Source organism: Ananas comosus, linkage group 5, assembly GCF_001540865.1.
Source record: "Ananas comosus cultivar F153 linkage group 5, ASM154086v1, whole genome shotgun sequence".
NCBI lineage: Eukaryota > Viridiplantae > Streptophyta > Magnoliopsida > Poales > Bromeliaceae > Ananas > Ananas comosus.
Genome location: NC_033625.1, coordinates 13949329 through 13977046, shown reverse-complemented (window position 1 = coordinate 13977046; position 27718 = coordinate 13949329). Strand labels below are relative to the sequence as shown.

The following is a 27718-nucleotide window of genomic DNA, read 5'->3' as shown; positions in this document are numbered from 1 at the left end:
CGATTTTTACTCTTCAATTGCTTTGCTCTTCATCCGCTCCACCACAGTGTGTCCGCTCACCTTCCGCGTAACATCGTTGCCTCTTCGGCTTCCCTCTTATTAAATGTTACTCTTCCATCACTTCGCTCTTTGTTTGCTCCTCCACACTGTGCCCGTTCGTCTTCTCCGTAAAATCGTTACCTCTTCGGCTTCTTGCCTCATTAATTTCTACTTTTTACAAGGCATTGTCTTATAATAAATGATAAAGAAAGAAAATTTTATTCCTTAAGTTTTTTCGTTATTGTACACTACTATTCATAAATAAGTTATTTGAGTTACATAAAAATTGACAGAGTAAAATTATTAAGAACACTGATTAAATTGTCATGTTGTATCAACATACTAAAAATAATATATAGGTTGTTTGATTCATGGATGTATGAAAATGGGTCTTTACAATTTAGATAGTTAAAACTAACTATTATTACTTTCAAAATTTATTTACATGGCTGTCATATATTTCTTGCTACTTTTTCTTCAATTCCTTTGCCTTCTGTACTAATTGTATAGTGGCATTAAAATTTTGATATCCATAGGTAAACACAATAATAGTTGGTATTTAAGAGAAATCTGATTTGAGTTAGGAAAGATAATAGAACAGATAAATCTTTTTATATGATTATTTAAATATAAATTTGAGCCTCTTCAATTTATCTTTTATTATTTGTTATACTTTTTTCACGATATTCTAAATATCTCTTCAGACTATCTATATAATCATTTTCTTACTTCTATACTTCTTACTTTTTTTTTATTTCTTACATTATTTTCCGTTAGATTGTAATTTCGATCTAAAAGTTTTTTTCTGTGTTTTTCATATTATTAATTTTTTTTTCACATTTTTATCTATTTATTAAATCTATAAATTTTTACTAAAATATTTTTATCCGCCGCATCGCACGGGTCCCTAGACTAGTTCAAGATGAAATCGATTATGGCGTTTTGAAAAAGTGGAGTCATGAATGAATTAAATTATGACAAACCAAACAAAGAAAATAGTTATTTATTATCGAAAAAGAACTTTATCCTTCTTCACTTTCGATGAAACAAGTAAAAAAAAAAAAAAACAAAAAAAGTAGTTATTTACTATCAAAAAATAACTTCATTCCTCTTCACTTTCGGTGAAACAAGCAAAAAAAATTAAGATTCGGTGCCACGCATTAGTTTTTCCTTCATACAATGATTCATTTGATAGGATGGAGATAAAAGTGATATGTAGTGGTGAATTAAGGCTTCGTAACGAAGCATCGGAGCTCCCCATTGAAATTGTTCTAAAAAAACATTAGGAGATATGCTTTTCTTTCTTTTGTGGGATCCTAAAAATTCAACCGATTCTAATTTTTTTACATCGTTAAATAGAAAACGCTCCTTTACCAAATGTTAAAAATGTCAAATTTGAAATCATTTGATTGTAAGGCAGACGATATCAAAATATTACATAATTTAGTTTTCATAATATTTAAATATTTTAAATTATGTTTAACGATGTAGGTCGTCGATTCGGAACTATATCATCGAAAATGACTCATGAGTATACTCATAATAGTATAATAGTGGACTCTATAAAAGTTACATTAAAAATAAAATTGTCAAAAGTACGCTATATCCAATAAATTATTGAACACAATAGTTGTACATCAACAAATACATGCTTAGGAAATTATATTTTTCTTTATTTCTCCATGTCTAATTATAAATACTTATTATAGTTAAAATTAACTACAAACTCACCAAATAAGTAAGAGACAAATTGTTTCATTGATAATTCTAAACTAATCGTCATTACTTAACTTAAATGTTTTTAAGGAAGGTACTATTTTTCGTAACATCCTGAGATGGTTTATCTAAAAATTTGATGAGTTTATACGTAAAGCCGCCTGCGAGCATGCCAATCACTGGACCGAAAATATACGCCCAAAGAGCCTTGTAATTGTGCATGATAATAGCTGGGCCTATACTTCTTGCAGGGTTCATCGATGCGCCCGAAATAGGCCTGAAAATAAGAGTAACAAAATTCGGCAAACTTAACATATACTTTAATAAATAGAGACAGACAAAAATATATCCCTACAAAGTTAGAATAAACTTAAAATATTACATATATCCTTATCAACTTTAAGAAATGACAAATGTATCCTGGAGTATTCGAACAATCAAATTTTAAATTGAAAATACTTGTTCACCCGTATTCTCTTAAATACTACTCGAGGGATATGTTTGCAAAATTTTTAAGTTTACAGGAATATATCTAAATGCTATTATGAAGTTTAGAGGGGTAAGTGTACAATATGCCAACTTTGTAGGGATTTGTATGCAATTATTCCAACTTAAAGCTCACCCAGCAGTAAGGCAAGAAAGTAGTATTGTAGCTCCAATAGCTATTCCTCCCAGTTCTCCAATCTACATTAGAAATGAATTAATAAAACAAATTTAAACATGTTACAAAAAATATATATATATATTTTCACAAAAATATTTATTTATACTAGAAAAACCAATCTATATGTATTTTAATATTATCAATTTTTTATTAGGCTAAAATGCAATTTACTCCATCGGTATATCATACATTGTGCTAAAAAGAAAATTTTCCTCATTCAAAAAGATTAAAGTGTCTTAAAGTTTTTTTTTCAAATTATGCGCGAAACTTTATATATTCACGGAGGTAAATTGTATTTTAGTCTGTTCACAAATACTTCTTTGCTTTTATATTTTGAATGTAACAAAGACTTACTGCTCTTGTATCTGCAAATGCGCCGGAAATAACGAACATTAATAAGAATGAAATAATAATCTCTAGTACGAAGGACTGAATAACTGATCCCACAGGGATTGTTCCGTAAAATTGCTCCGGCTTAGGGTTTAGTAACAAATACAAAACCCCACTTCCAAAAATTGCTCCTACTAGCTGGGATACTATGTAAAGTGGTGCCTGCACAAGACAAATAAGGCTAATTAAGTTGTTCATTTTTTTTTTTGGATAAACTTTAAATTTCACCCATGTAGTTTTGTACTTTCTCATTTTAGTAACTTATAGTTTAAATATATCAACTTAATACCCTATGTTTTATTTTTCTCTTTTCATTAGCCCCTCCGTTAATTTTTCGTTAAATTACATACAGAAAACTTCAGATATCTCACCTATAATTTATCGAATATTCACTTTAGTACTATTGAGTTTTAACTTTGTCATTAATTTAATGAAAAAAAATTAGTGGAGAGATAACAAAAAGAGAAAAATAAAAGCACGGACATAATCTGATACTAATAAAACTAGTAATTTGCACTCAGATGATCATTTGATAACATTTTGTTAGTGCTAGCCCCGCTTAGTGTAATTACTATATCATTTAACGGGGTATTAGAAGTAGGCTAGGATATTATTAATAGCACCTAGTCATTATTGCTATTAGAGTTTCGATTTTTGGATAAAAAAATATACGATTAGGATAATAGTAGTCTCTTAAGTTTAGTGGGTGGTTGGATGAAAAAATATACGATTTTGAACTTTCAAATCTTGTCCCTACAAAAGTTTTAATATTTTCAAATATATCCCTCTGATTTGTTACCGTTAGAGAATCATTAAAGAACTGTTTATATTTTCAATTTTGCCATCCTAAATATGTCCATCAAAAAGCCAAAATAGTATAATATAAGAAGGGTAAAAATATCAAAAACTAATCAGGATTAAGTATTTAATCTATGGTTAACTAAATTTTTCTAATGGATTCTAACGACAGGAACATATTTGAAAATATTAGGGCTTTTGTAAAGATAACATATGAAAGTTGAACTTTGTAGAGATATATTTCTTATTTACTATATTTGCAGGAACCTGTATGAAATTAACCGACGAGGAAAAATGTTACACCTCCTTTAGGGGAAATTTTCCGAGGGCAGTAAAAGTGATGGTGACAGCCGGATTGAAGTGAGCTCCCGAAATATGAGCGACTGCATAAACCATGGCGGTCACGACGAGGCCCCATGCGGTGCAAATTCCCGGGAATGTCACCGTGCTGTGCATCATATTCCCCACAATCGACCCGCATCCGATGAACATGATGAAGAAAGTTCCGACGGCCTCGGCAATCAACTAAGAATTCATAAAAAAAAAAAAAAAGAAGTTAATTTTATACATATTCCTGCAAACATAATGAATTGTAAATATATTCCTATAAAGTACAATTTTTATATGTTATCCCTAAAAAAGTCCTAATATTTTCAAATATATCCCTCTAGTTTGTTACCGTTAAAACACTATTTATTTTATAAGCGAAATGATATTTTTGCCATCACAAATATGTCCCCAACTATTAATTGAAGAGGGGTAAAAATGTCAATTCATCTCATTAACTAATTAGAGTTAAATATTTTACCTATGGTTAACTAATTTTTTCTAACGAATCCTAACGGCAGAGACACATTTGAAAACATCAGGACCTTTGTAGAAACAATATATGAAAGTTGAACTTTAAAGGAATATATTTACGATTCACTATATTTGTAAAGACATGTACGAAAGTAACCCTAAAAAAAAGTACGAATCAAATTCTGACCATCTTTATCAAATGGCTAGGTGAAAATTTTATTTGGCCAAATAATTCTATTTCATCCAACTCAGTGCAAAAGGAGAAGAACAACTGAAAAACGGTAAATTGTTTACCGACTTTAGAACGTTTTTTGCTTTAACAAAAAAATAAATTATTTATTATTTTTTTATTTTCTGCATATAATTCTAGCAACTGTATAAAAATTTTAACAAATCTCATATAAACCTAAATATTTACTCATACAATCCTAGCAATCAAACAAAATTTTAATAATTCACATACAATCCTAACAAACTCACAAAAATTCTCATAATCCATATAAAAAACGATACACACCCTACTGAAAACGGTGAATGATCCACCACTTTCTAAAAAAACGATACACACCCTTTGTACACAGTTGACGACCGTCGCAGAGCAGAACCTCGAGCCCTCGGCGCCGACGGAGGAAGCCCCACCGTCCTCCATCTTGCTTATACTATCCTTTTCAATGTGATCGGACTGCGAAGCCATTAATTCGAATCAAAAAAAGAAAAATGAACAACAAATTCAAACTTTGAGCTTCTTCTAAATTTTTTTTGTTGTAGAAGGAGATGTTGTGTTAGAGTTTTAAGTTAAGAAAAAATAAAGGGGATTTTTTAGTTGGGTTATTATATGTAGGATTTGGTAATGGAGTACTAGTCAAGAGGAGAGACAAAGTTGGGGATAATAACAATGTTTTAAAATTAGAATTAATTAAGGAATCGAAAAAAATACTAGTTCAAGTTTCATTGGTTCAATCAGTGATTAAACCAATTCAACTAATCGATGTGAGCATAATATTATAAAAAAGGGAAAACTTCAGAAACCCCCCCTGTGGTTTTGTAGTTTCTCATTTCGCCCCCCTGTGGTTTAAAATGTATCAATTTGCCCTCCTGTGGTTTTGTTTTTCTCTTTTTCTTATCAATTTCATTATTTTTTTTCCTTAAATCAGTAATAAAGTTAAAATTAAAGGGTACTAAAGTGAATATTTGATAAATCTAGATAGATATCTCAAGTTTTTTGTATATAATTTAACGAAATATTAATGAAAAAGCTACCGAAAAGATAAAAACGAAACCACAGGGGGGCAAATTGATACACACTTTAAACCACAGGGGGGCAAAGTGAGAAACTATGAAACCACAGGGGGGGTTTTTAAAGTTTTTCCTATAAAATATAAATAAAAAAAAATATAGAGACCAAGTTGGGGATAATAACAAGGTTTTAAAGAGACTTTTGTGAAGTCTCTCGAAACCATAATAATTTAATTTTTCTTGTTTATTTTTATCCAAATTTTCACATAAGCACATTAAAGGTTGAACAAAGTTATATCAATTATTTATTTATTTATTTATTTGCTTTGTAATTGATTTTGTTATAATTCAAGATGAAGTCAATTACGACGCCATGAAAAAGTGGAGTCGCGGATGAATTAACTTATGACAAATCAAACGAAAAAAATTAATTATTTATCATCGAGAAAAATAACTTCGTTCCTCTTCACTTTCGCTGAAACAAGTAAAAAAAAAAAAAAACAACAAAAATATGGATAATACTTTTGTAGGAAACTCCCTATTTTTTTTAGTTTTACCTTCATCTAATGATTCTTTTGGTGTATTTAATACTAAAACTAAAAAAAAATATTAAATTCTAGAGAGAAGAATTATAACTTGGATAAAGATAAAAGTAACACATGGTTACAGATTATGGCTCCTTAATGAAGGATTACTGGGGAGCTCTCCATCAAAGAGATATGTGCTTCACTTTTTTTGTGGGATCCTAAAAAACTTAACCGATTCCAATCCTTTTACACCGTTAAATAGAGAACGCTACTTAACAAGAGTTAAAAATATCAAATTTGAGATCATTTGATCATAAGATATATAATGTCAAAAAATTACATAATTTAGTTTCTAGAATGTTTAAATATTTTAAATTCTATTTAACGAAATGGATCGTCGATTCGAACATCAACATTAAAAACTATTTATAAGTATAAAGGCGATCATACTTAGCCGGGCTCTAAAAGTTGCACTAATAACAAAATGGCCAAAAATATACTATATCCAATAAATAATTGAGCATAATAGTTGTACATCAACAAATACATGCTTAAGAAATTATATTTTTCTTTATTTCCCCATGAGTCTAATGATACATACTTATTTTTGTTAAACTTATTTGTTAAAATTAACTACAAACTCACAAAAAAACAAGAGACAAATTGTTTCATTGATAATTCTTGACTAATCATCGTTACTCGAATTAATGTTTTTAAGGAAGGGACTATTTTTCGTAACATTCTGAGACGGCTTATCTGTAAACTTGATGAGTTTATACGTAAAGCCGCCTGCGAGCATGCCGATCACCGGACCAAAAATATACGCCCAAAGAGCCTTGTAATTGTGCATGACAATAGCTGGACCTATGCTTCTTGCAGGGTTCATCGATGCACCCGAAATAGGCCTGAAAATAAAAATAATAAAATTTCGCAAACTTAATATATACTTTAGGTAGGGACAAGTAAAAAATATAACCCTATATTGTTAGAATAAATTTAGAATGTTATATATATATATATATATATATATATATAGTTGGATTGGGCTACTATTAGTAGCAAAATCCCATTGTTGCTATCAGTTTTTTAGCCTTTGGATCAACTCTTTTCATTATTTCTAACCATTGGATTAAATACTATAATCCAGTGGGGACCACTTAACCCTAAGGGACCAGTCAACTCTAACCGACTAATATCATTCTGACCCTACAATTTTTTATCCAAGGGTTAAAAACTTGATAGCAAAAAGAGCGTTTTGCTATTAATAGTATTCCAGCCTAATTCTATATATATATATATATATAGGCTACTATAATAGCACCAAGTCATTAGTGTTACCAAGTTTTTGGCCATTGGATTAAGAAATGTGCAGTTAGGATGATGTGGGCCCTCTAGAGTTGAGTGGATGGTAAAAAATTACAAATGTATCCTGAAGTGCTCAAACATGGTGGAAATTAAATTGAGTATACCTTTTTGCCTGTATTCTTAGAAAATCGGGCGAGCTTAAACGGATGGCAAATATAGATAGAGCTCAATCTGATCGCATCGGCAGTAACGCCTCCACCGATCTTTTGGGGGGGGAATAGTTAATATAGTTAAATATCGAGGGAGATGTTTGCAAAATTTTTAAGTTTACAAGAATACATCTATATAATATTTTGAAGCTTAGAGGGGTAAATATGCAATATGCCAATTTTGTGAGGATATATATGCAATTATTCCAACTTAAAGCTTACCCAGCTGCAAGGCAGGCAATTAGTATTGTAGCGCCAACAGCAAGTCCTCCCAATTCTCCAATCTACATTAAAAATGAATTAATAAAACAAATTTAAAGATGTTACAAAAAAAAAATAATATTTTCATAAAAATATTGGTCTCTACTAGAAAACCAATCTATATGTATTTTAATAATATCAATTTTTTATTAGGCTCAAATGCAATTTACTCTTATCGGTATATCGTATATATTGCGCTAGAAAAAATACAGATATATATACATTTTATTTTCCTAAATAATATGGTTAAAGTGTCTAAATTTTTCCGTAAACCGCATTTTTGTCTTTTCACGAATACTTTGCCTCTATATTTTGAATGTAACAGAAACTTACTGCCCTTGTATCTGCAGATGCGCCGGAGATAACGAACATTAATAAAAATGAAATAATAATCTCTAACACGAAAGACTGAATATCTGATCCTACAGGGGTCGTTCCGTAAAATTGCTCGGGCTTAGGTTTTAGTAATAAATACAAAACCCCACTTCCAAAAGTTGCTCCTACCAACTGCGCTACTATATAAAGCGGTGCCTGCACAAGACAAATAAGGCTAATTAAATTTTTTTTTTAACACTCGGCGAAAATGCAATTTATCCCTCTGATAAATCGTGTATTACACATAATCCTCACAATAAGAAAAAAAGTTAATTTCATACAAGTCCTTGCAAATATAGTGAATGATAAATATATCCCTACAAAGTTCAACTTTTATATATTATTCGTACAAAAGTCCTAATATTTCTAAATATATCCCTATCGTTAGAATCCGTTAGTTAACCATAGGTTAAATACTTAATCCTGATTAATTTTTGACATTTTTACCCTTTTATATTATACTATTATGGTTTTGTGAGGGATATATTTGTGATTACAAAATTAAAAATATAAACAATACTCTAGCGGTTATCCAATAGTAACAAATCAGAAAGACATATTTAAAAATGTCCGGACTTTTGCAAGAACAATATATAAAAGTTGAACTTTGTAGGGATATATTTGCTATTTATTATGCTTGCAGGGACCTGTATAAGATTAACCCTATTGGTACTGATAGAACTTGCAATTTAAGAGTATTGTGGTATAAATTGTAAGAAAAATACAGAATAACAATAGAATCCCGACGAACGGAGACTAAAATATTAAATTAGAAGAAAAAATAAAAAAAATAAATATTTATAGAAAAAGAATGTTGTACCTCCTTCACGGGAAATGTTCTGAGGGCTGTGAAAGTGATGGTGACGGCTGGATTGAAGTGAGCTCCGGAAATGTGACCGACTGTATAAATCATGGCCATCACGACGAGGCCCCAAGCAATGCATATTCCCGGAAATGTCACCGTGGTGTATATCTTATTCCCCACAATCGATCCGCACCCGATAAAAATGATGAAGAAAGTCCCCACGGCCTCGGCAATCAACTAAATTTTCATTAAAAAAAAAAAAGCGTATGATTCAGATTTTAACCATCTTTGAGATCCGTTCAATTTGGATATTTTTAATTTACTTTTTTTTTAATGTATGATTTGTCAAATGATTCTGTGAAGTTTTATTTGGGTAAATAATTTTAGCCAAGGTGGAAGAATAATTGAAAGACGGTAATTTTAATAAATTTTAAAAGATGGTGAATCATTAAAAAATGAATCAATACTTTGCCATTTCTTTCTATTTTGTATATTTTTAATCTTAACAATTGTATAAAAGTTTCAACAAATCACATATAATTCCAACAAACGAAAAAATCCTAACAGTCTATCCCGACAACCCTAACGATCAAACAAAAATTCTTATAATCATATTCAATCCTAGCAATCTCAATAAAAAACGATAATAATCTAACTGTGATTCACCGTTTTCTAATATAGTGAAAAATTCACCATTTTTGTGTGTCCAATATAGTACTGTATGAGCTGGCAAAAAAAAGGATTAGTTGGTTAAATAAAATTTTGAAAGAGTTATTTGATAATTAGACATTTTTACAGAATTATTTTAAAAAATATCCATTCAAATCCATAAGATGCACATCAAGATCTAATGTATGCATGGAACTTGAAGAACTAATATGACCCCCACTCTCACTAAGATATAACTTTTATCAAAAGTTTATTGTGTCTTTCGTATTCAAATAATAAGTAACAACGAATCTGTTTATGATAAAGAGATCCATTTTATAAGTTCGTTACTACAGATAGTTCCTACAATGCTTGAATTATCGATGTAGATGCTATGTAGTTAGTTCTCATCATTCAGAAACTACGAGCCTAATTAAGATAATTATCCCATGGCTATTGAGAATGAATCAAATGAGAGTGCACACGAAATACTCAAAATATACGCACCCTTTGTATGCAGGCGACGACTGTCGGAGAGCAAACCCTCGAGCCCTCGATGCCGACGGAGGAACCACCCCCTTCCTCCATCTTGCTTATAGTATCTTCTTCGATGCGATCGGACCGCGAAGCCATTAATTCGAAGCGAGAAAAAAAAAAAAACAAAGAAGAACAAAATTCAAACTTTGAGCTTTTTTTAAATATTTTTTGTAGGAGGAGATGTTGTATTTTAGAGTTTTAAGTTAGAGAGAAAATAGTGGGGATTTAGTTGGGATTTAATAATGAAATGAAATAAGAGGAGAGACAAAGTTGGGAATAATAACAATGTTTTGAAAATTAGTATTAATGAAGGAAAAAAAAATTACTGGTTCAAGGTTGGCTGGTTCAATCAGTGGTTAAACCGGTTTAGCTCGACTTTTAATATTTTTGATTTGTGATTTTCTGGTTTGTTATGTTAAGAATTTTATCAAATTTAATAACTTTATTAGTTATTAGCCGTTAATTGATTCAATTTTATTTGCTAAAAAGTTAGTAAAATTTTTAAATTTGTTGAAATTGTCAATCAATTTGCCTAAATTATTTCAAATAATTAGAATTTAAAAATATATTGTGGATAAGAACGAATTATTCGGGATTGGATTTGAATATGTGGGATAATTCTTATCCTCACTACGCTTATCTCTCTCTCTCTCATACACGTAACAAAATAACAAACTCCACCACAAAAGCGTGAGTTTTTTTTTTTTTTTTCTCTCTCTACTTATTTAAATTTGAAATTTCAAAAATGTAATAAAAAATGTGGCTCAATTGCACTTTTAGTCCTCAAACAATGAGGAATATTGTGACTTTGCTCCTTAAACTATAATTTGTTACAAATTTCAAATTGAACTCTTTAAATTGTTGTAATTAAGTTCCACAATCCAATTTAATTAACGAACTGTTTCGTATGCCGCTAATATGGAAGTGATCTGATTAAGATGTTATATAATTTTCATGTTAGCATTATTATATTAATGATTAGTAAACTGAATCAAATTATAGAACTTAGTTGCAATAATTTATTAAAGTTTTGAGTACTAAATGGGTTTTTAGCCTTGAAAAATATAGTGGGTGTACGTCTCCTCAATTGTATAACATTTTGAAATGGAAAAATTGCACCGCTAGTCCCTGAACTTTTGTCCAAGTTTTATTTTCATATTCAAACTTTAAATTCGACATTTAAGATCCGAACTTTTGAAAATAGCTCGCTTTAATTGCCCCCAATCGTTTTTTTCTCGTAACAAAAGGTAGAATCAAAAATTGTAAATTCAAAACTGCGAAAAACTGTGCTTTTCTTAAAAAAAATTTCACAATTTTTGTTTTTTGAATAAAAATTTTTAAAAAACAAAAACACTAGCTTTCCATAAAATCTAAACAACTTTTCTAAGAAAACTACTTTTTGTCATGAACAAAATAGACGGAAAATATTTTTTTCAACAAAAAAAATTATTTTCTGGAATATTTTTTGGGAACCTAAACGCACTTTTAGTTAAAATTAAAAGTAGCATCAAATTTTACAAGCTAATACTATTTTTTAAGCTAAGAAAGTCGAGGGCTCAAGCCACATTATTGTGGAAGTGCAAGACTAGTAAGGCTTAGTTAGGCTTAGTTTGGTATTGAGTCTCATTTGATGCTATTAAATAAAATAGAGTTGGGATAAAAGTGTATAAGGGTATATTTTTACGTTCTCCAATGGAACCACAGAAAATATATCGTAACCGGCGATATACGGAACGGAATATTACGTATGGAAACAAATAGAGTATTTTTAACGTAATTTTTTTCGCAATTCCAAACGAAGCCAAATTATTATCGGAGTTGCTGTCCATAAAATTTGAGGATAGAAATTTATTTATATTTGAAAAAGACTTTTTTTTTTTTTTTTTTTTTTTTGCATGCATGCATGCATGAAAAATGAGTGGTTGTTACGATGAGCCACACTTCTATCATGCTGATGAGTTTTCCATGTGTGTGGGATTGGTATTTGGTAACTGATACTACAATAAGTAATTTATAAAGGTAAGGGGGTGTTTGGTTTTTCAAAAAATACTTTAGCAAAAATAGTTTTCTGGTTGGAAAACTAGCTTTCGCCTGTTGTTTGATTTCTCGAAAAAGCGTAAAAAAAATTTTCAAATTTTTTTTTTTTTTGTGAAAAGCTTCTTTTCCGGTCTTTTCACGTTTGGAAACTAATTATTTTTGAAAAGTTTCTTTTTTACAAAATTTATGGAAAACTAATGCTTTCGTTTTCCTAAAGAAAGCTGGAAACTGAAAACACTAGATTTTCATGAAATCTGAAAAAAAAAAAAAAGGGGATAATTGAAAATATTTTTATGTCTGTTATAATCAGATCAATCTTAATACAACATACATGGCAAAATTATTATGGAAAAAAAAAAAAGCAAACCTAGTGATTTTTGGAAGATAACTTCATCAGTCAACAATTCTATAAATTGTTGTTCCTTGACATAGTGCCAAAGAAGTTATAAGTAAAACCTCCAGCGAGCATGCCGATTACTGGAGCAAAAATATATATCCAGAGAGACTTATAATTGTGCATTACGATGGCTGGACCTATACTTCTTGCAGGGTTCATCGACGCCCCTGAAATCAATCTGAGAAAAATAATAAAAAAGAAAGGAACAGTAAGTGTCCACTTACTTTTACAAGAATACTTCAGATATCCTTCTATGGTTTATCCTTCTTCCACTTTAATAATCTGTAGTTTTAACTGTATCACTTAAATACCCTATGGATTCTATTTACTTTTTCCGTTATGCCTTCTGTTAACTTCTCTGTTAAACCCATCACGTGCCCGTGTACGTAGGGCTGGCAAATGAGCGAGCCGGCTCGCGTTCGACTCGTGTTCGACTCGATATTTGGCTCGCTCGAGCTCGACTCGAAATTAAATGAGCCGAGCTTGAACAAAAAAAAAAGGCTCGAAATTCATTTCAAGTCAAGCTTGAGTATTACTCGGCTCGTTCGAATTAGGCTCGAAAAGCTCGAAAATATACATACATACATTAATCATTTTTTATGTTTGGATTAATACTATTATTACCTTGCAGGGACCACTCAATCATAGGGGTATTATTTAATCGTAGGGGGGACCGCAATCATCGCAACCATATAATTTTTAATTAAAGGGTCAAAAATTCGGAAACATCAATCCTCTATATTTTCGATAGTATAGTAGTTCTACAATATATATATTATATATATATCTATATATATATATGAATTATTTTCGATAGCATAGTAGTTCTACACTATATTATATATTATATATATATTATTATATATAAATTATGCTGCTATACTATAAATAGTATCAAGTCATTGGTACTATTGAGTTTTTGTCCGTTGGATGAAAAGATGCGCGGTTAGGATGATAGTTGTCATCTAAGATTGAGTGGGTGGTTTGTTTAATAGTATAATCTAACGGGTGGAAATAATCAAAGGGTAAATCTAACGGTAGAAAACTCATTAGTACCAAGGACTTGGTATTATCGATAGTATAGTAGTCAGACTTTCTCTCTCTCTCTATATATATATATATATATATTATATATATATATATATAATATATATATATTATTAAAAATATATTAAATATAATATATTTTTAATTATATATAGCTGCGAGTGAATAACCTGAGTTTAGTTAAAATTGGGTCATATTGTTGCCAAAAAACCAAAAAACCCAATAGACAAAAACGAGCAAGATTTTATTAAATTTATATATTTTTCTTTCTTATCTTTTTTTCACAGAGCTCTAAAATTTCAATATGTTTCTCTCTTTTTTTTTTCTGTCTCTCACCCTAAGTAGCCAAGCCGAAAAACCCTTCAAGTTACCAACAAATAACAATATATGCCCCGTTGACCTACCTTACTATTAATTGTATGCTTGAGAAAATATATATAATATTTTAAAGTAAAAAGTTATTATTTATATAAAATTTTAATTTTAATTATATATGATTGGATAGTTTAATCCAATATTTATCTATATAATTTATTTATTTTTGACTGTATAAATAAAAATAAATAATATGGAGATTGAAGGCGGAAGAGAAGATATGTGAGTCTGAAAAGATTAAGTATTCAACTTATAAATTATTTTTCTTCATATTATAATACTATATTTCATAGAATTATTTTGTACTTTGAACTATTAAACATATTTTTGTATCAAATTATAGATAATATTCTATACAAATTAAACTATTGATCGTATGATGTTTAGAATTTCAAGCGGCTCGTTTAGGGCTCGAGCTCGCTCGACTCGAAATTAGGCTCGAGCTCGGCTCGAATTAATTTCAATCCAAGCTTGAGCTTAAATTTAGGCTCGAAATTAATTTCAAGCCGAATTTGAGCCAAGGTAAGCTCGCTCGAGCTCGGCTCGTTTCCACCCCTACGTGTACGTGTGTTGGAGATATCCCACAAGGGTTAATCCTGATCATTCTTGGTGGGTCCCCAACGGTGAAAATGTGGCAATCTATTTCCGCGTGCGCAAGTGCGTGGTATATGACTGTTTTAACAGAGGGTGTAACATAAAGCAAAAAATTTAAATCAGAGAGTATTTAAATAACGCGGTTAAAATAACATGATACTAAAATAAAAATGTATACCACCGGGTAGGTTTATAAAATTTTCCCTATTTTTGTTCTTTCTTTTGTTTTTAGTTAAAGCACTTGCACTAGAGTGTCGGCTAAACAAAAAAGTTCAAAGCTTCTGCCATCGTAGAAAAGTAAAATGAGCTTTTTTAGAGCTTCAAATGTTGAAGTTTCCAACCTTCCTAGCTTCTGCTTTTGCCGTAAAAAAAACTAAGAGAGGATTTTAATAATAAAAATTTGATATTGCTTCTTCTAACATCATCATCGAAACAACACTTTTCTAGCGGTTCTAGTCGAACCAATACTAGAGGTCTAAGAATTCGATACTACACAGAATTTTGCTAAAATTTTGTAAATCACAAGAATTTGTAGACCAAATTTACTAAGGCTTAGTTTGGTATTAAGGCCTATCTGACGCTATTAGATAGAATGGAGTTGGGATAAAAGAATTTAGGGATTTATTTTTGCGTTCTCAGGTAGAATCACAGAAAATATATCATAACCGACTCATCGCGATATGCGGAACGCAATATTACGTACAGAAATAATCAAGATAAACTGCACGTAACGCAATCTTCCCACAATCTCAAACGAATCCTAAATTGTTTAACTCTAATGTAGTAAAATTTAGCAAAATTAAAGATATATAACTAATCAAAGCTTACCCAGCTAGAACAGAGAGCATTACTACTGCAGATCCAACAACAATTCCTGCTAATTCCCTTATCTGCAGCACAAGTAATTACATACACATAAACATGAACAATAAGAATGTTACATTTCTACGCGAATAATTAATGGTTTTGTTAAGCCAATCCATAGTGTTGAAATGGTTAAATTTTGATTTAGGGATCCAATTAAGATAGAATCTGGTAAGATTTATTCGAATCCGAAACTAACCACAACCTGAGGTATAGTTCTTGGTTCCTATATGGAATTGTAGCTAGTGATCTAGTTGCAAATAACTTAAATAAGTTTTTTAAGAATAAATCTCAAATTCCATTTCGTAGAATTGACAACCAGCAAAAACATATAGAACTTATCTGAACTATGAACCATTTTGAGTTGGCTAATCAACTTTCCAGCCCTTTGACTTTACTATCCAATCTTTCAATTTGTTTGAATTTAATCGGTCAATATGACTCTAACTTTAAAATTTGAATATGTTGTTTATTTTTATATGCCTTACTCAGTATGCTTCATGCAATTCAGAAGGTCACGACGTTAACGGTGATGGCGAACTAATGAAATTACCTTTATCTATTCAATAAGAAAAAATATTTGAGTAGGTCTTGTGTGCTATTAGGAGCATGGAGGCCTCCGTGTTCCTAAGTCGTTTTCGATGATGGAGCTTCCGAATCGACAATCGGCTCCATTAGACTTGATCTAGCTTATTTGAAGTATCTAGAAAATAAATTTTGGGGTTTTTCGATATCATTTACTTAGCGATCGAAAGGGTTCAAAATCAACGGCTGAAAATAAAAATCTCACAAAAAATAGTGATATAGCACTAAAAGTTTTGATTAGAGATATTGATCTTACTGTAAATAATATAAAAAATTTTATGTCAAAATTTTATCTAATTTGAATACTTCTATACTGTTAAACTTGCAAACGGTATATATAAACCATTAAAAATTATTGATTTTAAACCCTTTCGATCGCTAGATAAATGATATCGAAAAATCACAAAATTTATTTTCTACATATTTTAAATACGCTAGATCAAGTCTAACGGAGCTGATCGTCGATTCGGAAGCTCCATCATAAAAAAACAACTTAAGAGTACAGAGACCTCAGTGCTCCTAATAGCACACAAGACCTACTCAAAAAATTACCATATTTTTATTATTTTAAAGGGTAACGGAATAGTGACAGAAGCCCGATGGAGGAGGGTTAAATGCATCAACTTGAAATTAAAGATAAAACATAACTTTTTAAAAGCCAGAAGAAACAAAAGTAAAGTATCGATAGTTATAAGAGATTTTCTGCAGTTTAGCATGAAGAACTTACTGCCCTAGCATCAGTGGACACGGCGGAGATGACGAACATTAAAAGAAAAGAAATTATAATCTCCAAAAATAAGGATTGTCTATCCGACGCGATCGGAGTCGTTCCGTAGAAGTGCTCAGGTCCTGGGCTCAGTAACAAGAACAATACCCAGCTTCCCAGAGTTGCTCCTACGAGTTGCGACAATATGTAAAGAGGTACCTGCATAGCAGATGCATTAGTTTCGAGTTACATATTTAGTTTTAGGGGCAAATGCTTATATACTCCTAGAATATTTCTGACTTTCTGATTTACGCCTCTTAGAAAGCTAATATTAAAAATACTTTTTTTCACGTTCCAAGTTATTTCAAATATACTCCTTAGAGTTAAATTCTGTTAGTCAACCGTTAGCAATAGCCGTTATCTCTGTGAAATTACTATTTTACCTTTTTAAATATACCATCAAATTAGGGGCAAAAGAAATATTTTGATTTTTGTTCTTTTCAAATATACCCTTCTACCACACCAACTTTTCTTATTTGTACTTAAGTTAAAAGTAAAAGAGGTATTTTGATCTTTTTTAATTCTTGTAGATATTTAACTCACGTTTAACCTGAGATAACTTAACAGGTGGTAACTGCGGGGATATTTTTGAATAATGGAGAAACATATAAGGGATATATTAGAAATAAAAAAGAAAGTAAATTAGATGTTTTTGAAGTTTTGAGGAGTATATAAGCAATTATCGCTTAGCTTTATTTATCAGGAACAAGGTTACTATAATTTCGAAAATACGGAGGCTTTCGCACTTAGAAATTATTTTCAATGATGGAACATCTGATTCAACGACCGGTTTTGTTAGATATGATTTACAGTGTTGGAACTATTTAGAAATCAAATTTCATAACTTTTGGAATTTGTTACTTAATGGACAAATAGTTTTAAAATAAACAGCTGAAAATAAAAATTCTATAAAAATATTGATAAAAGACTTAAATTTCTAAAATTTAACCTAATATGGATTATTCTAAACATGTCACATCGGTTATTAAAATAGTCATTTTTTAGACCCTTTGATCACTTAGTAAATTATGTCGAAAAATTATTAAATTTGATTTTTAAATAGTTCTAATAGTGTAAATCATGCTTAATGTAGCCGATCGTCGAATTCAATGTCCCACCAGCGAAAACAACTTATAAATCTAGAGACCTCTGTGCTTCCAAAAGCACAGAGCTAGAGGCATATTCATATATACCTAGTTTTGAAAAGAGATGATGAATCTCTGGATGTGTATTTCATATTTCATTCACCAAACATCCTCAGTTTTTGGTTAAACTAGGTCACAATTATCAAATAATTTAATTCCCTAAGTGTTAGAGGCATTTTAATATATGAAGCAGCTAATTTTCTAAAATCTTAAACTATCATGGAATGGCATGCTTTATTGTATTACTAACAACAATCTTAATTAAAAGTTAATTTTGGACCGACCGTCCCTAGAGCAAGTGGTAAAGGGCTTGGTGGTTGGTACCCGAGACCCAGGTTCGAATCCTAGTTGATTCATATTTCCAGCTAAGTTTATTTCTAAATGAAATAAACGAAGCGGGTAGCGTGCTACCTATCTCTCAAAAAAAAAAAAGTTAATTTTGGAAAATTATCATTCAATTTTTATTTAGAGAAACAAATGTTATAGATTGTTGATAGCAAAAACTCAAGCATTTATTAGCGCATTCAATGGTATACAATTTAATCTTAAAAAACAAAAAAAAATGATAGGCGTAACTAAACAAGACCTTTGCTTTTTTAAAAAAGAAAGAAAGAAAGAAAAACTCATAATTGTTCCTAACCTAGCTCTCTAAAGCTTAGGTAATTATTGTGGATCCTAAACGCTAATCAATTATCTCATAATTAAACACGTGCCGATAGGAATGGTGCATTTTATCACACTTAAGAGCTCAATCACAGCGCTTCACGAGTTTTGACTTGACTCAACCCACACGAACGGTAGGTTTATTACTCGGTCTATCACCGTTAGGTCTATTGTGGACCATAGTCCTACTCAAACTTATTGGCACTTATCTCCCGTAAGGTCTATTTCAGCACCTGCACTGTTATGCAGTATGTGGAAATTGAACCACCCACACTACTGGCTCTGGTACCACTTGTGGATCGTAAACGCTAACGAAGAATCCCAAAAGCACATGCTGATGGGAAGCGTGTATCCATAGCACTTGAGGGCTTAACCACAACACTTCACGGGTTTCGACCTGACTCAACATATTTGGACATTAGGTCTATTGTCGGATGTCGTTAGGTCTATTTTGGACCGTAACCCCACCCAACTTATTAATCTCCTTGGTCTATAATCACGGGGCGGAATCAAAAGTTAAATCTATTTTAGTTAATAATAAATATCCAACAATTATGTGGAAAAAAAATTGAAGAATAATTACTAAAAAAAACCTGCTTTAGAGGAAACCTCCCCAGGGCAGCAAAGGTCAAGGTGACTGCAGGGTTGAAATGAGCTCCAGAAATATGACCAAGCGAATAGACCATGACCATCACAACCAGACCCCATGTAATGCATATCCCGAGAAACGTCACCGCGCCATACATCTTGTTCACCACGACCGACCCGCACCCGATAACGATGATGACGAACATTCCGAAGATCTCCGCGATCAACTATCGGCATTGTAAAAGACGAGAATTTAGAATAATTGATATAGACTCTATCAATCTATCTATCTATCTATCTAGATGCAGGTGCAATTCGCTGTGTCATATGGAGTAAATATTTGAATCATCTTAAGATAGAATCGTGGCTTCGCCCCTGAAATGAATGCGTACCGTACCTTCTGCGCGATGTTAACAATTGTGACTGAGCAAAAACTTGAGTTTTTCGTGCTGATTGAATCATTTCTATCCTCCATCTTGCTGATATCTTCTTCAAATGAAGCCATATTTTGCAAAATATGGAATAGAGTGTGAGTAGTGAGTGTAAAGGATTTTATAGAAATATATAAAGAGAGAGGAGAATCAATGTGTGAAGCAATGTTACATACTTACTCAACCATATGACATTTTGAAATGGGGCCCACAACTTTGATTTTTTTTTGGGCTAAATTATAGAAAATCATCGTGACTTTCAAAAATCTATATTTTGCCTCCTTAAAATTTTAAAAATATTTTCAATAAGTTATGACGTTAATAGGGAGGGCAAATTGACTAAATTACCCTTATGTTTTCTATAAGAAAAGGAAAAATTTTAGTATATTTTTATTATTTTGAATGATATTTTCAATATAAATCATAAAAAATAGACGAAATAGTGATGGATAGATAGAATGGAGTTGAGAAAAAGCATATAGAAATATACTTCTGTATTCTCCGATGGGATCGTAGAAATTATCGTAACCGACTAACCACAATATGCGAAACACAATATTATGTACGGAAACAAATATGATATTTTTTCATCGTCGTTTCTCACCGCACGTAACGCAATCTCCCCGCAATCTCAAACGAAGCCTTAGACGAAGGGGGGCTAGATGCAAGACGTGAAATGTTGAGGGGGTAAAATATCAATTTTTGAAAGTTAGGGAAAAAAAATTTTAAAAGTGGGTATTTATAAGAGGGTTTTGTATAATTTACCCTTTTTTTTTTTTGATAGAGACACTTCAACTTTTAATCCTTTTTATTTGAGTTTTCATATTTAGATAAATTAGAACCGAATTTAATAATTTTAATCACTTTTAGCAAACAAAGTAGACCAAATGTTTAATAGCTAATAGAGTCATTGTATTTCATAATTTTTTTAGCTTAACTAAGTATAAAACTCAAATAAGAATGATTAAAAGCTGAGGTAGGGGGTTGTTTCAAAAACCTATATAGTTGAGGGGGTCTACATACAATTTTCCCTAATTGGCTTTATATAACAATCATTTAAAAGTAGGGGACAAAAGGGGGATTAATAAGATCATCAAAGCAGCACCTCAAGATTATGTACTCATTACTCTTCTCTTTTAAGAATAATGAGATTGTTTATTATTTTATTATTCACATTAAATTGCTAGTGCATTCACTTTTTGCTTAACCTCAAGTGCCTTCCATCAATATTTCCATATATTGGTTCTAACACAAATCAATAATTAAAAAAGTTTCACGCAAGGATTTAAGTGTCTTGGTATAGGACCTTGTTGAAAACTCGTCGTGCCGATACATGCAGATCAGAAAAAATATCTGCATATAGACACAGGATAACATAAAATATTTTAATTATCTATTATACATGTTTATTAAATCGTTTGCACTTTATTGAGATTATTATTGGCCAATTAAAATAGAGCTTCGAGCCGTGCCGTTGGTAGAGGAGTTGTACCACGTCAATATCTTATTGATATGGTACGCCAATATCTTATTGACATGGCATGGTACAGTGAGCACAGGAATTGTATCACGCTATTATCTTATTGACACGGTACAATACAGACATACAGTGAGCTTTGTGCGGATCGACACTAAAAACCTAGGTTTCAAACCTTTGATGACACACATTACTAGTGCATTCACTTTTTGCTGAATCCTAAGTGCCTTCCATCAATACTACCACAAATTGGCTCTAACAACAAATCAATAAAAAAGTATTAAGCCCCTTTTGACTCACCCACAAAAATTACATAAAAAAAAAAAAAAGAAAAATCGACAATGACTCGGTATTAGCTTAACAACAAAAGTAGAAATTGAGTACTAAATCACAACTAGAGAACACACTGCAGTTCGATAAAAGAGATTTAAAACACTAACAACAAGCGCGGAACGAAAAAATACAAAGCTATATTGAAGGTACTTTGTAAACAAAAATGGTATGTACAATGTATCTTTCATGATTCAATCCACAGATGTGGTCACTATTCTTTTAGACCCACGTACCTTATATCCACAAATAGATCATAGATTATATTCATTGAATCTGATCAAATTCAATTACTAGGTAATGATCAGGTTCAATGAATCTATCTGACAATATCAAAATCATCGAAGCTACACAAACTCCACTTTAGATGTCTCAAAAATTGCACCGGAAAACATGTAGCTCTTTACATAACATCACTGAACTTTCATTTTCTTTAGATTGTACATCAGTGACTGCAAAGCCTCCTGGATCTTCGTGCCGCTCGTCCCCCTCACCTCCAGAGAGGTGTCCCTTAAGCTCTGAAGGCCGCGACCCAAGGAGACGATTGTCGGGACTGCAGGAATCGACTCCGCCACGCACTCGATCGCATCCTCATGCAATAGAAGCCCAGCGCAGGCGCCCACACTGCAACCGAATGTGAGCCACGGAGCGAACCTGACCGGCTGCGTCCGTCTCCTCTGCATAATCTCGTAGAATGCGGTCCGCATCGCCAGCAAGCTAGTTCTTTCGGCTGAAGCTACAACGGTGTGGGTCACCGCACGTATTTTCTCGGCGGAAGCTGTGAACTTCAAAGCGGAAGACTTTGCCCCCGCGCTCGCGATTCCCGGTGAGATGAGTTTCGAGGGGGCGAGGATTTTACTAAGTCCAATAGCGGCCGTTCTTTGTAATTGTGTTAAACTGTATTTTAGGGCAACGGGTACTTTATAAGCGGCAAGCTTGAAGAGAGTAGATGCATGGACGGCTTTAGATAGAGAAGAAGCACCGAGAATCACCGTTGCTCCGGCACCGACCGCAACCACAGGGTTATCGGCTAAAAGCCCTCTTTTATCTGTATTTTGCATCAATTTCCCGTCATTGGAATGGTGATCGTCGTTAGTTTTATAATCATAATTTGCAAAACAACTGTCAGCGAAACCCGCGACCTCTAAAGGCAGATGCGTGTTCCAATGCCTCCTAATACCACTTAAGCAACTGGCATCAACTATAGCCACCACCGATCCGGACTTTCTGGCCTGAGATTTAAGTGCTTCTGCAAAAAGCGCATGGCACTTATCTTCATGGGGAAGGGCATTGAAGTCCAGCTTCGGTGAGCTGCCATTCTCCACCTTGTCGATGTGAGATCGAGCGGCATTGTTCAGGGCTATTCTGAGACCTTCGATTGCGATCCTGAAGGCGTATACATCTGACAAAATCTGGGCATCGACCGGCTCTCCTTCGTTAATACGAGCGAGCATCGTCTGCGCGGAAAAGAGAGCTTTTCCCATAGACGGAAGATCGATGAAAATATTGTAGAGATCGGAGAGTAGAGGGTATACTGATTGTGCAAAAGGCGGAGCCTCATAGACCTCCATTGGCTTACACTCCTCCGGCTTTTGCTCCGAAACGTAATTCGACGAAGCTGTTTCCATTGCTAACAGATCAAGAGATGGGGCTAGTGATTTCACCTTGCGCAATTGCAGTGGGTCGGTGAAGCAAAGCCGCTTAAAATTTGAGCTCACGGCTGAAGCCGCTTTCCCAGGGTGAGGGACAAAGAAGTTCGTTTGTAGGTACAACCCTGTGCTTGCATCCTCGCTTTTAGCATCATTCGGATGAGTTTCAGAGCAAGCGCTCTCATACGGAGACTCGAGTAAGAGGAAACATGAATTGATTTCTTCCGCAGCTCTTTTCGCGGACAAAAAGTGACCATAAAATCCGATCCCGAAAATTTCTTGTAAGACCTGGCACCCCGCTAGTTTCTCATATTGCTCCTTGTTCATCTTCTCGTAGAAGGATTTTTTAAGCACTTCAAAAGCCGAGGCGGGCACATTATTTGCCCGCCCATCTTTTAAGCACTTTTCCTCGGACTGGATATCAGGTAGTGCGGACGGGGCAACCTGAACTATTACGGCTTTAGGCTGAACTTCTTTTATCAGATACTCCGCATCTAAGGCGGACTGGTGCGACAAGTTCTGAGCGGCCAAAATATACACCACGGATTTCGAATCAGGTTCGTGGACGGCAAAAACAAACTCTTTTGTCGCTTCCGGGATAGAAAGCTTCCGAACCAACCGTGCTGAGATCTTCAAATCATCGGTCTTGAAAATGGAAAACGGCCAATAGCTTTGCAAGTGGGAGTAGAAAGTAGAAGCCATGTGTTTACCACCAAATCTACATAGAATGATCTGCCCATCAAAGATCAAAGATACGCCAGATGCCCCTCAAAGATCTACAGGAAAAATAAGGAATAAATTTCAATCCAAAAACCTCTATAAAATTTCGTATGTAGACGGAGCAAGTAAATGGAACGGCATTGATTTAGCTAACACGAGAAGCATCCTAAATCCATATTATATGGTTATTTGTTATCTGATACTTTGGAATATCAAACGCATGCTGATCAATTTCTCAATTATCATCAAGAAATAAAGCAAAAAATGAAAGCACGAGCGCATTCATTGAGGCTGGAAAGAAAAATAAAAAGAACTGGCAGACTAGCAAATGAGTCAAACACGCAACACGGGAGTAAATGTTAAATACTCGCGGCTGCCTTAAAATTTAAGAAAGCAATGATAAAGATTTGACTTCTTGAAATCAACCCTATCAAAAAAATTCTTCTTTTTTTCCTTTTCCTTCGCGCTTAGACAATTCCCTTGTTGAAGTTGTTCATTTGAACTCCTTTGCATGTTTAGATTCTTTTCCGATGACACGGGCATCAATTGTGATCTGATTCTCTGCTTATTTAATTTAATTTCATTCAACTCTACAACAAACTCAACTTCTCCGATTGCATTCTAACTATATAAAATGCATCGGATGAGACATCGGTGCTGCACGATAAGCTCGATTAAACTAAGTCGAACAACATATCTCACCAACTTCCAAGAAACAACCGTTCTTCTCAAAAAGATTAAACTGCCAGAGAATGATATTCTAATATATATATTCAATACTCTCCCTCACGTCTGGCCTCGAGACGTTTTGATAGGCCCAAGGCGTGTATTTGGAATAAATAGGAGGAAATTAATAATGCTAGTAGTCTAGCAGGGCTCGAGCTCAGGAATTTCTACTCTGATACTATGTTAAATTATACCAAACAACCATTTTTTTAATTTTTTAATATTTATATTTAACACTAAATAAGAGGAAATTAATAATGATAGTAGCATAGTGGGACTCTGCTCTGCTCTGATGCCATGTTAAATTATATGAAAAAACAGTCTTCTCTAAAAGCTTAAGCCGCCGAAGAACAACGATGTTTTAATATTTAAATTCAACAGAAACTATTAAAACAAAAGTAAAGTAATTGTTTTTTTTTTCCTATCAAATGTGCTATATCATATACTAAAAATCATTGGCCACAATTATATGAATCCATGTATTTCTCTTTACCAACACCAAGCCCTAAGTCCTAAAATCCTTCGCATATATCTCAATCTCGTCTCCACGACCAATTTCAATTATACTGTAACTCGCACAAATCTAAATAAATTTTCTTATAGATCACAAATTGACAATTATATGTAACCTATCATAGAAATATTATTTGTTTTTCTCTTGCTGTTTTTTTTTAAAAAAAAAAATTGGGGTGAAATTTGTGTGTTGAAAAAGTGCCCTAATTCGATAATAACGAAAATTTTCATGAGATGAGAAAGAGAAGGGGGAGGGAAGAAAACAAACTCACCGGAGTGCAGACAGCCCGGCGGACGGGCGGGGGTGCGGAGGGAGGGCGACTTTCTGCACTCGAGAGAAGAAAGACGAGACAACTTCTCGGAGGAGTTTCCAGAAGTCTGGAGCACTTTAATTTTAGGGGAAGAATTAGTCCGGTTCGGTTCGGTTCGGTTTAAAATTAAATTTTGTCGGTTTGGTTAAATTTTATTGAGCCGAAGCGAACAACCATCTAAACTTGGAATGTGGATGGGTTTGGATACCCATAATTTTATCCGAATATGAACGAAGTGGATTTATTCGATACAAAATGGATATATTTTTAGATATGAAGAGTAGGACTACTATACCCTTATGAATATAGAGCCGTTCGTATTCATAAATTATTTTCGATGATGGGGCTTCCGAATCAACGATTCATTCCGTTAAATATAATTTAGAATATTTGAAACTTTTGAAAAATAATTTTGTTTTTTTTTAAAATTATAATGAAGTCTATCAAGCGGGCATAAAATAAACGATCAAAATCGAACGACATTCTAAAAATGGATGATCGGACTCTTCAATTTAAGATCAGAGTTATTGATCTTTATCTAGATAGTGAATAGAATTTTTGATAAAAAATTCAACCTATTCCGATTTTTATTCTAAATTTTTTACACGTTAAACTAGTAAGTATCAATTTTGTGAGCTTTTGATCGTAAGTTAAATGATGTCGAAAATTTATAAAATTTGATTTCTAGAAATTGTAAATGCTCTAAATAATGTTTAACGGTATGGATCATCGATTCGGAAGCTCTATCATCGGAAACAACTTATGAGTACGAGAGCGATCGTAATCATAAGAGTATAGTAGCCTGACTCTAGATATGAATATTAAAAATAAAAATCAGACAAATTTGAATTAAGACATAGATTTTGACTGTATCCGACCCTAACCCAAATTAATTTTACATTATAATGTATATAATATATATACTTGAATTTGTATTCTAAACAACTTAGATTTAATATAATATATTTTGAATATTAAAAAAATAATTTTTTCCCGTTCGGGGTTGGATTAGTGTTTTAGATTTTGGGTCGGGTTCAGGTTTATAATTTCGATATGGATCTTACAAATCCATCGGATTCGGATTCGAATTCGGATTTTTGAAAATCCACCTCGAATCCGATCCGTTGATATTCCTAATATGAGCAGTACCAAAACCAATTCAAGCTATTTGGTTTGACTCAGTTGCAATATTCTGTTTCATTTTTTATAATTAGAAAAGAAATACTAGCAAATTTTCAACACTATATGAATCAATTTACAGTCAAACTCAATTAAAAAAAAAAATCTAAAACACTGAAAAATAGAAGCACTAACAATAATGATTTTTGTTTTCAAAATGATATTTGATTTAAGGATAAATCAATTTAACGGAACCAAAACGGCCTTTTATTGTTCGTTCACTATTTGACTAATATTTTAGTTGCTCTAAAAATTGATGGAGTTCAAAAAGTTTGGATGTCAAATATAAAATTTTTTAATTTGTGTGGCTATATGTAAATGAGCTAAAATTTAGGGACTTGTAGTGCATATATCCCTATATGAAGAGATATAAAATAAAGACTATTTTAAAATTATCTGAAAAATTAGGAATCTGCTTGAGAATTGGTTGCACAGCTGTGATTTAGCTGTGTGATTCGAGTCTAGACCTAGTCGGTATGAGCTAGGGCCAACCCAAGTGATTTGCATTGGTTGCAAGTCTCTTTAGATTAAGCTCAAATCATAATATGGTCTATTATGTTGGCTTAAATAGGCCAGCATTCTGCTGTATGGCGGGAGACCAGGTTAGTCCGAGTCAGGTTCGAAATGGCATGAGGCTGGATTGGGCTGAGCCAGAATCGAGAACCATGAGCGCTGTATTTGTACACTTTAAGTAAATTTGTTGTATATTTCTTACAACTTGAGTTTTTGGGATTAATGGTTAGCGCCAACAATCCGATAAGTTGTATCAAAGCAAGAGGTCACGGATTCAATTTCTGCATGCTGCGAATTTGTGTAGGTGCTGGATGGAAGATTATTGGCTTCAATGAGTTGGCATCTTGCTCTTTGGCGGGAGGTTAGGTTGGGCCGAATTACGTTCGCAATGGTGTGAGACTAATTGGGTCGAGTCATTTTCGAAGTGTTGTGAGGCTGGTTGACCGAGTCACAATCGAAACTCGCAAGCACTGTGTCTGTACATTTTAAATGAATTG

General features: G+C 32.8%; 3 protein-coding genes across 3 annotated transcripts; all 3 read right to left on the bottom strand.

Annotated features, from left to right (window-relative positions):
- Window positions 1831-5102, bottom strand: LOC109710725 (probable aquaporin NIP-type). The gene is made up of 5 exons (XM_020233464.1): window positions 4977-5102; window positions 3911-4132; window positions 2774-2971; window positions 2378-2439; window positions 1831-2032 (listed from the first exon to the last, which is right to left on the bottom strand). Exons 1-5 carry the CDS (start codon window positions 5100-5102, stop codon window positions 1831-1833), a joined length of 810 nt encoding a protein of 269 aa, XP_020089053.1.
- Window positions 6857-19855, bottom strand: LOC109710724 (probable aquaporin NIP-type). Its single transcript, XM_020233463.1, has 10 exons — window positions 19770-19855; window positions 19378-19599; window positions 16938-17135; window positions 15590-15651; window positions 12776-12923; window positions 10282-10407; window positions 9142-9363; window positions 8280-8477; window positions 7908-7969; window positions 6857-7076 (listed from the first exon to the last, which is right to left on the bottom strand). Exons 1-10 carry the CDS (start codon window positions 19845-19847, stop codon window positions 6857-6859), a joined length of 1536 nt encoding a protein of 511 aa, XP_020089052.1. The 5' UTR covers window positions 19848-19855.
- Window positions 21693-25619, bottom strand: LOC109710751. Its single transcript, XM_020233493.1, has 2 exons — window positions 25491-25619; window positions 21693-24035 (listed from the first exon to the last, which is right to left on the bottom strand). Exon 2 carries the CDS (start codon window positions 23959-23961, stop codon window positions 22024-22026), a length of 1938 nt encoding a protein of 645 aa, XP_020089082.1. The 5' UTR covers window positions 23962-24035; window positions 25491-25619; the 3' UTR covers window positions 21693-22023.

Bases quoted from the DNA above. Each gene is read 5' to 3' on its own strand.
- LOC109710725 (XM_020233464.1), bottom strand. From the start codon at position 5,102: ATGGCTTCGCAGTCCGATCACATTGAAAAGGATAGTATAAGCAAGATG. The intron at 2,972-3,910 runs GTGTAACATTTT...TGTCTTGTGCAG, and splicing joins GAAAATTTCCCCTAAAGGAG to GCACCACTTTACATAGTATC. The intron at 2,440-2,773 runs GTAAGTCTTTGT...TTTCTAATGTAG, and splicing joins CATTTGCAGATACAAGAGCA to ATTGGAGAACTGGGAGGAAT.
- LOC109710724 (XM_020233463.1), bottom strand. From the start codon at position 19,847: ATGGAGGATAGAAATGATTCAATCAGCACGAAAAACTCAAGTTTTTGC. The intron at 19,600-19,769 runs GTACGGTACGCA...CAATGCCGATAG, and splicing joins TTGTTAACATCGCGCAGAAG to TTGATCGCGGAGATCTTCGG. The intron at 15,652-16,937 runs GTAAGTTCTTCA...CTTGTGCTGCAG, and splicing joins TGTCCACTGATGCTAGGGCA to ATAAGGGAATTAGCAGGAAT.
- LOC109710751 (XM_020233493.1), bottom strand. From the start codon at position 23,961: ATGGCTTCTACTTTCTACTCCCACTTGCAAAGCTATTGGCCGTTTTCC.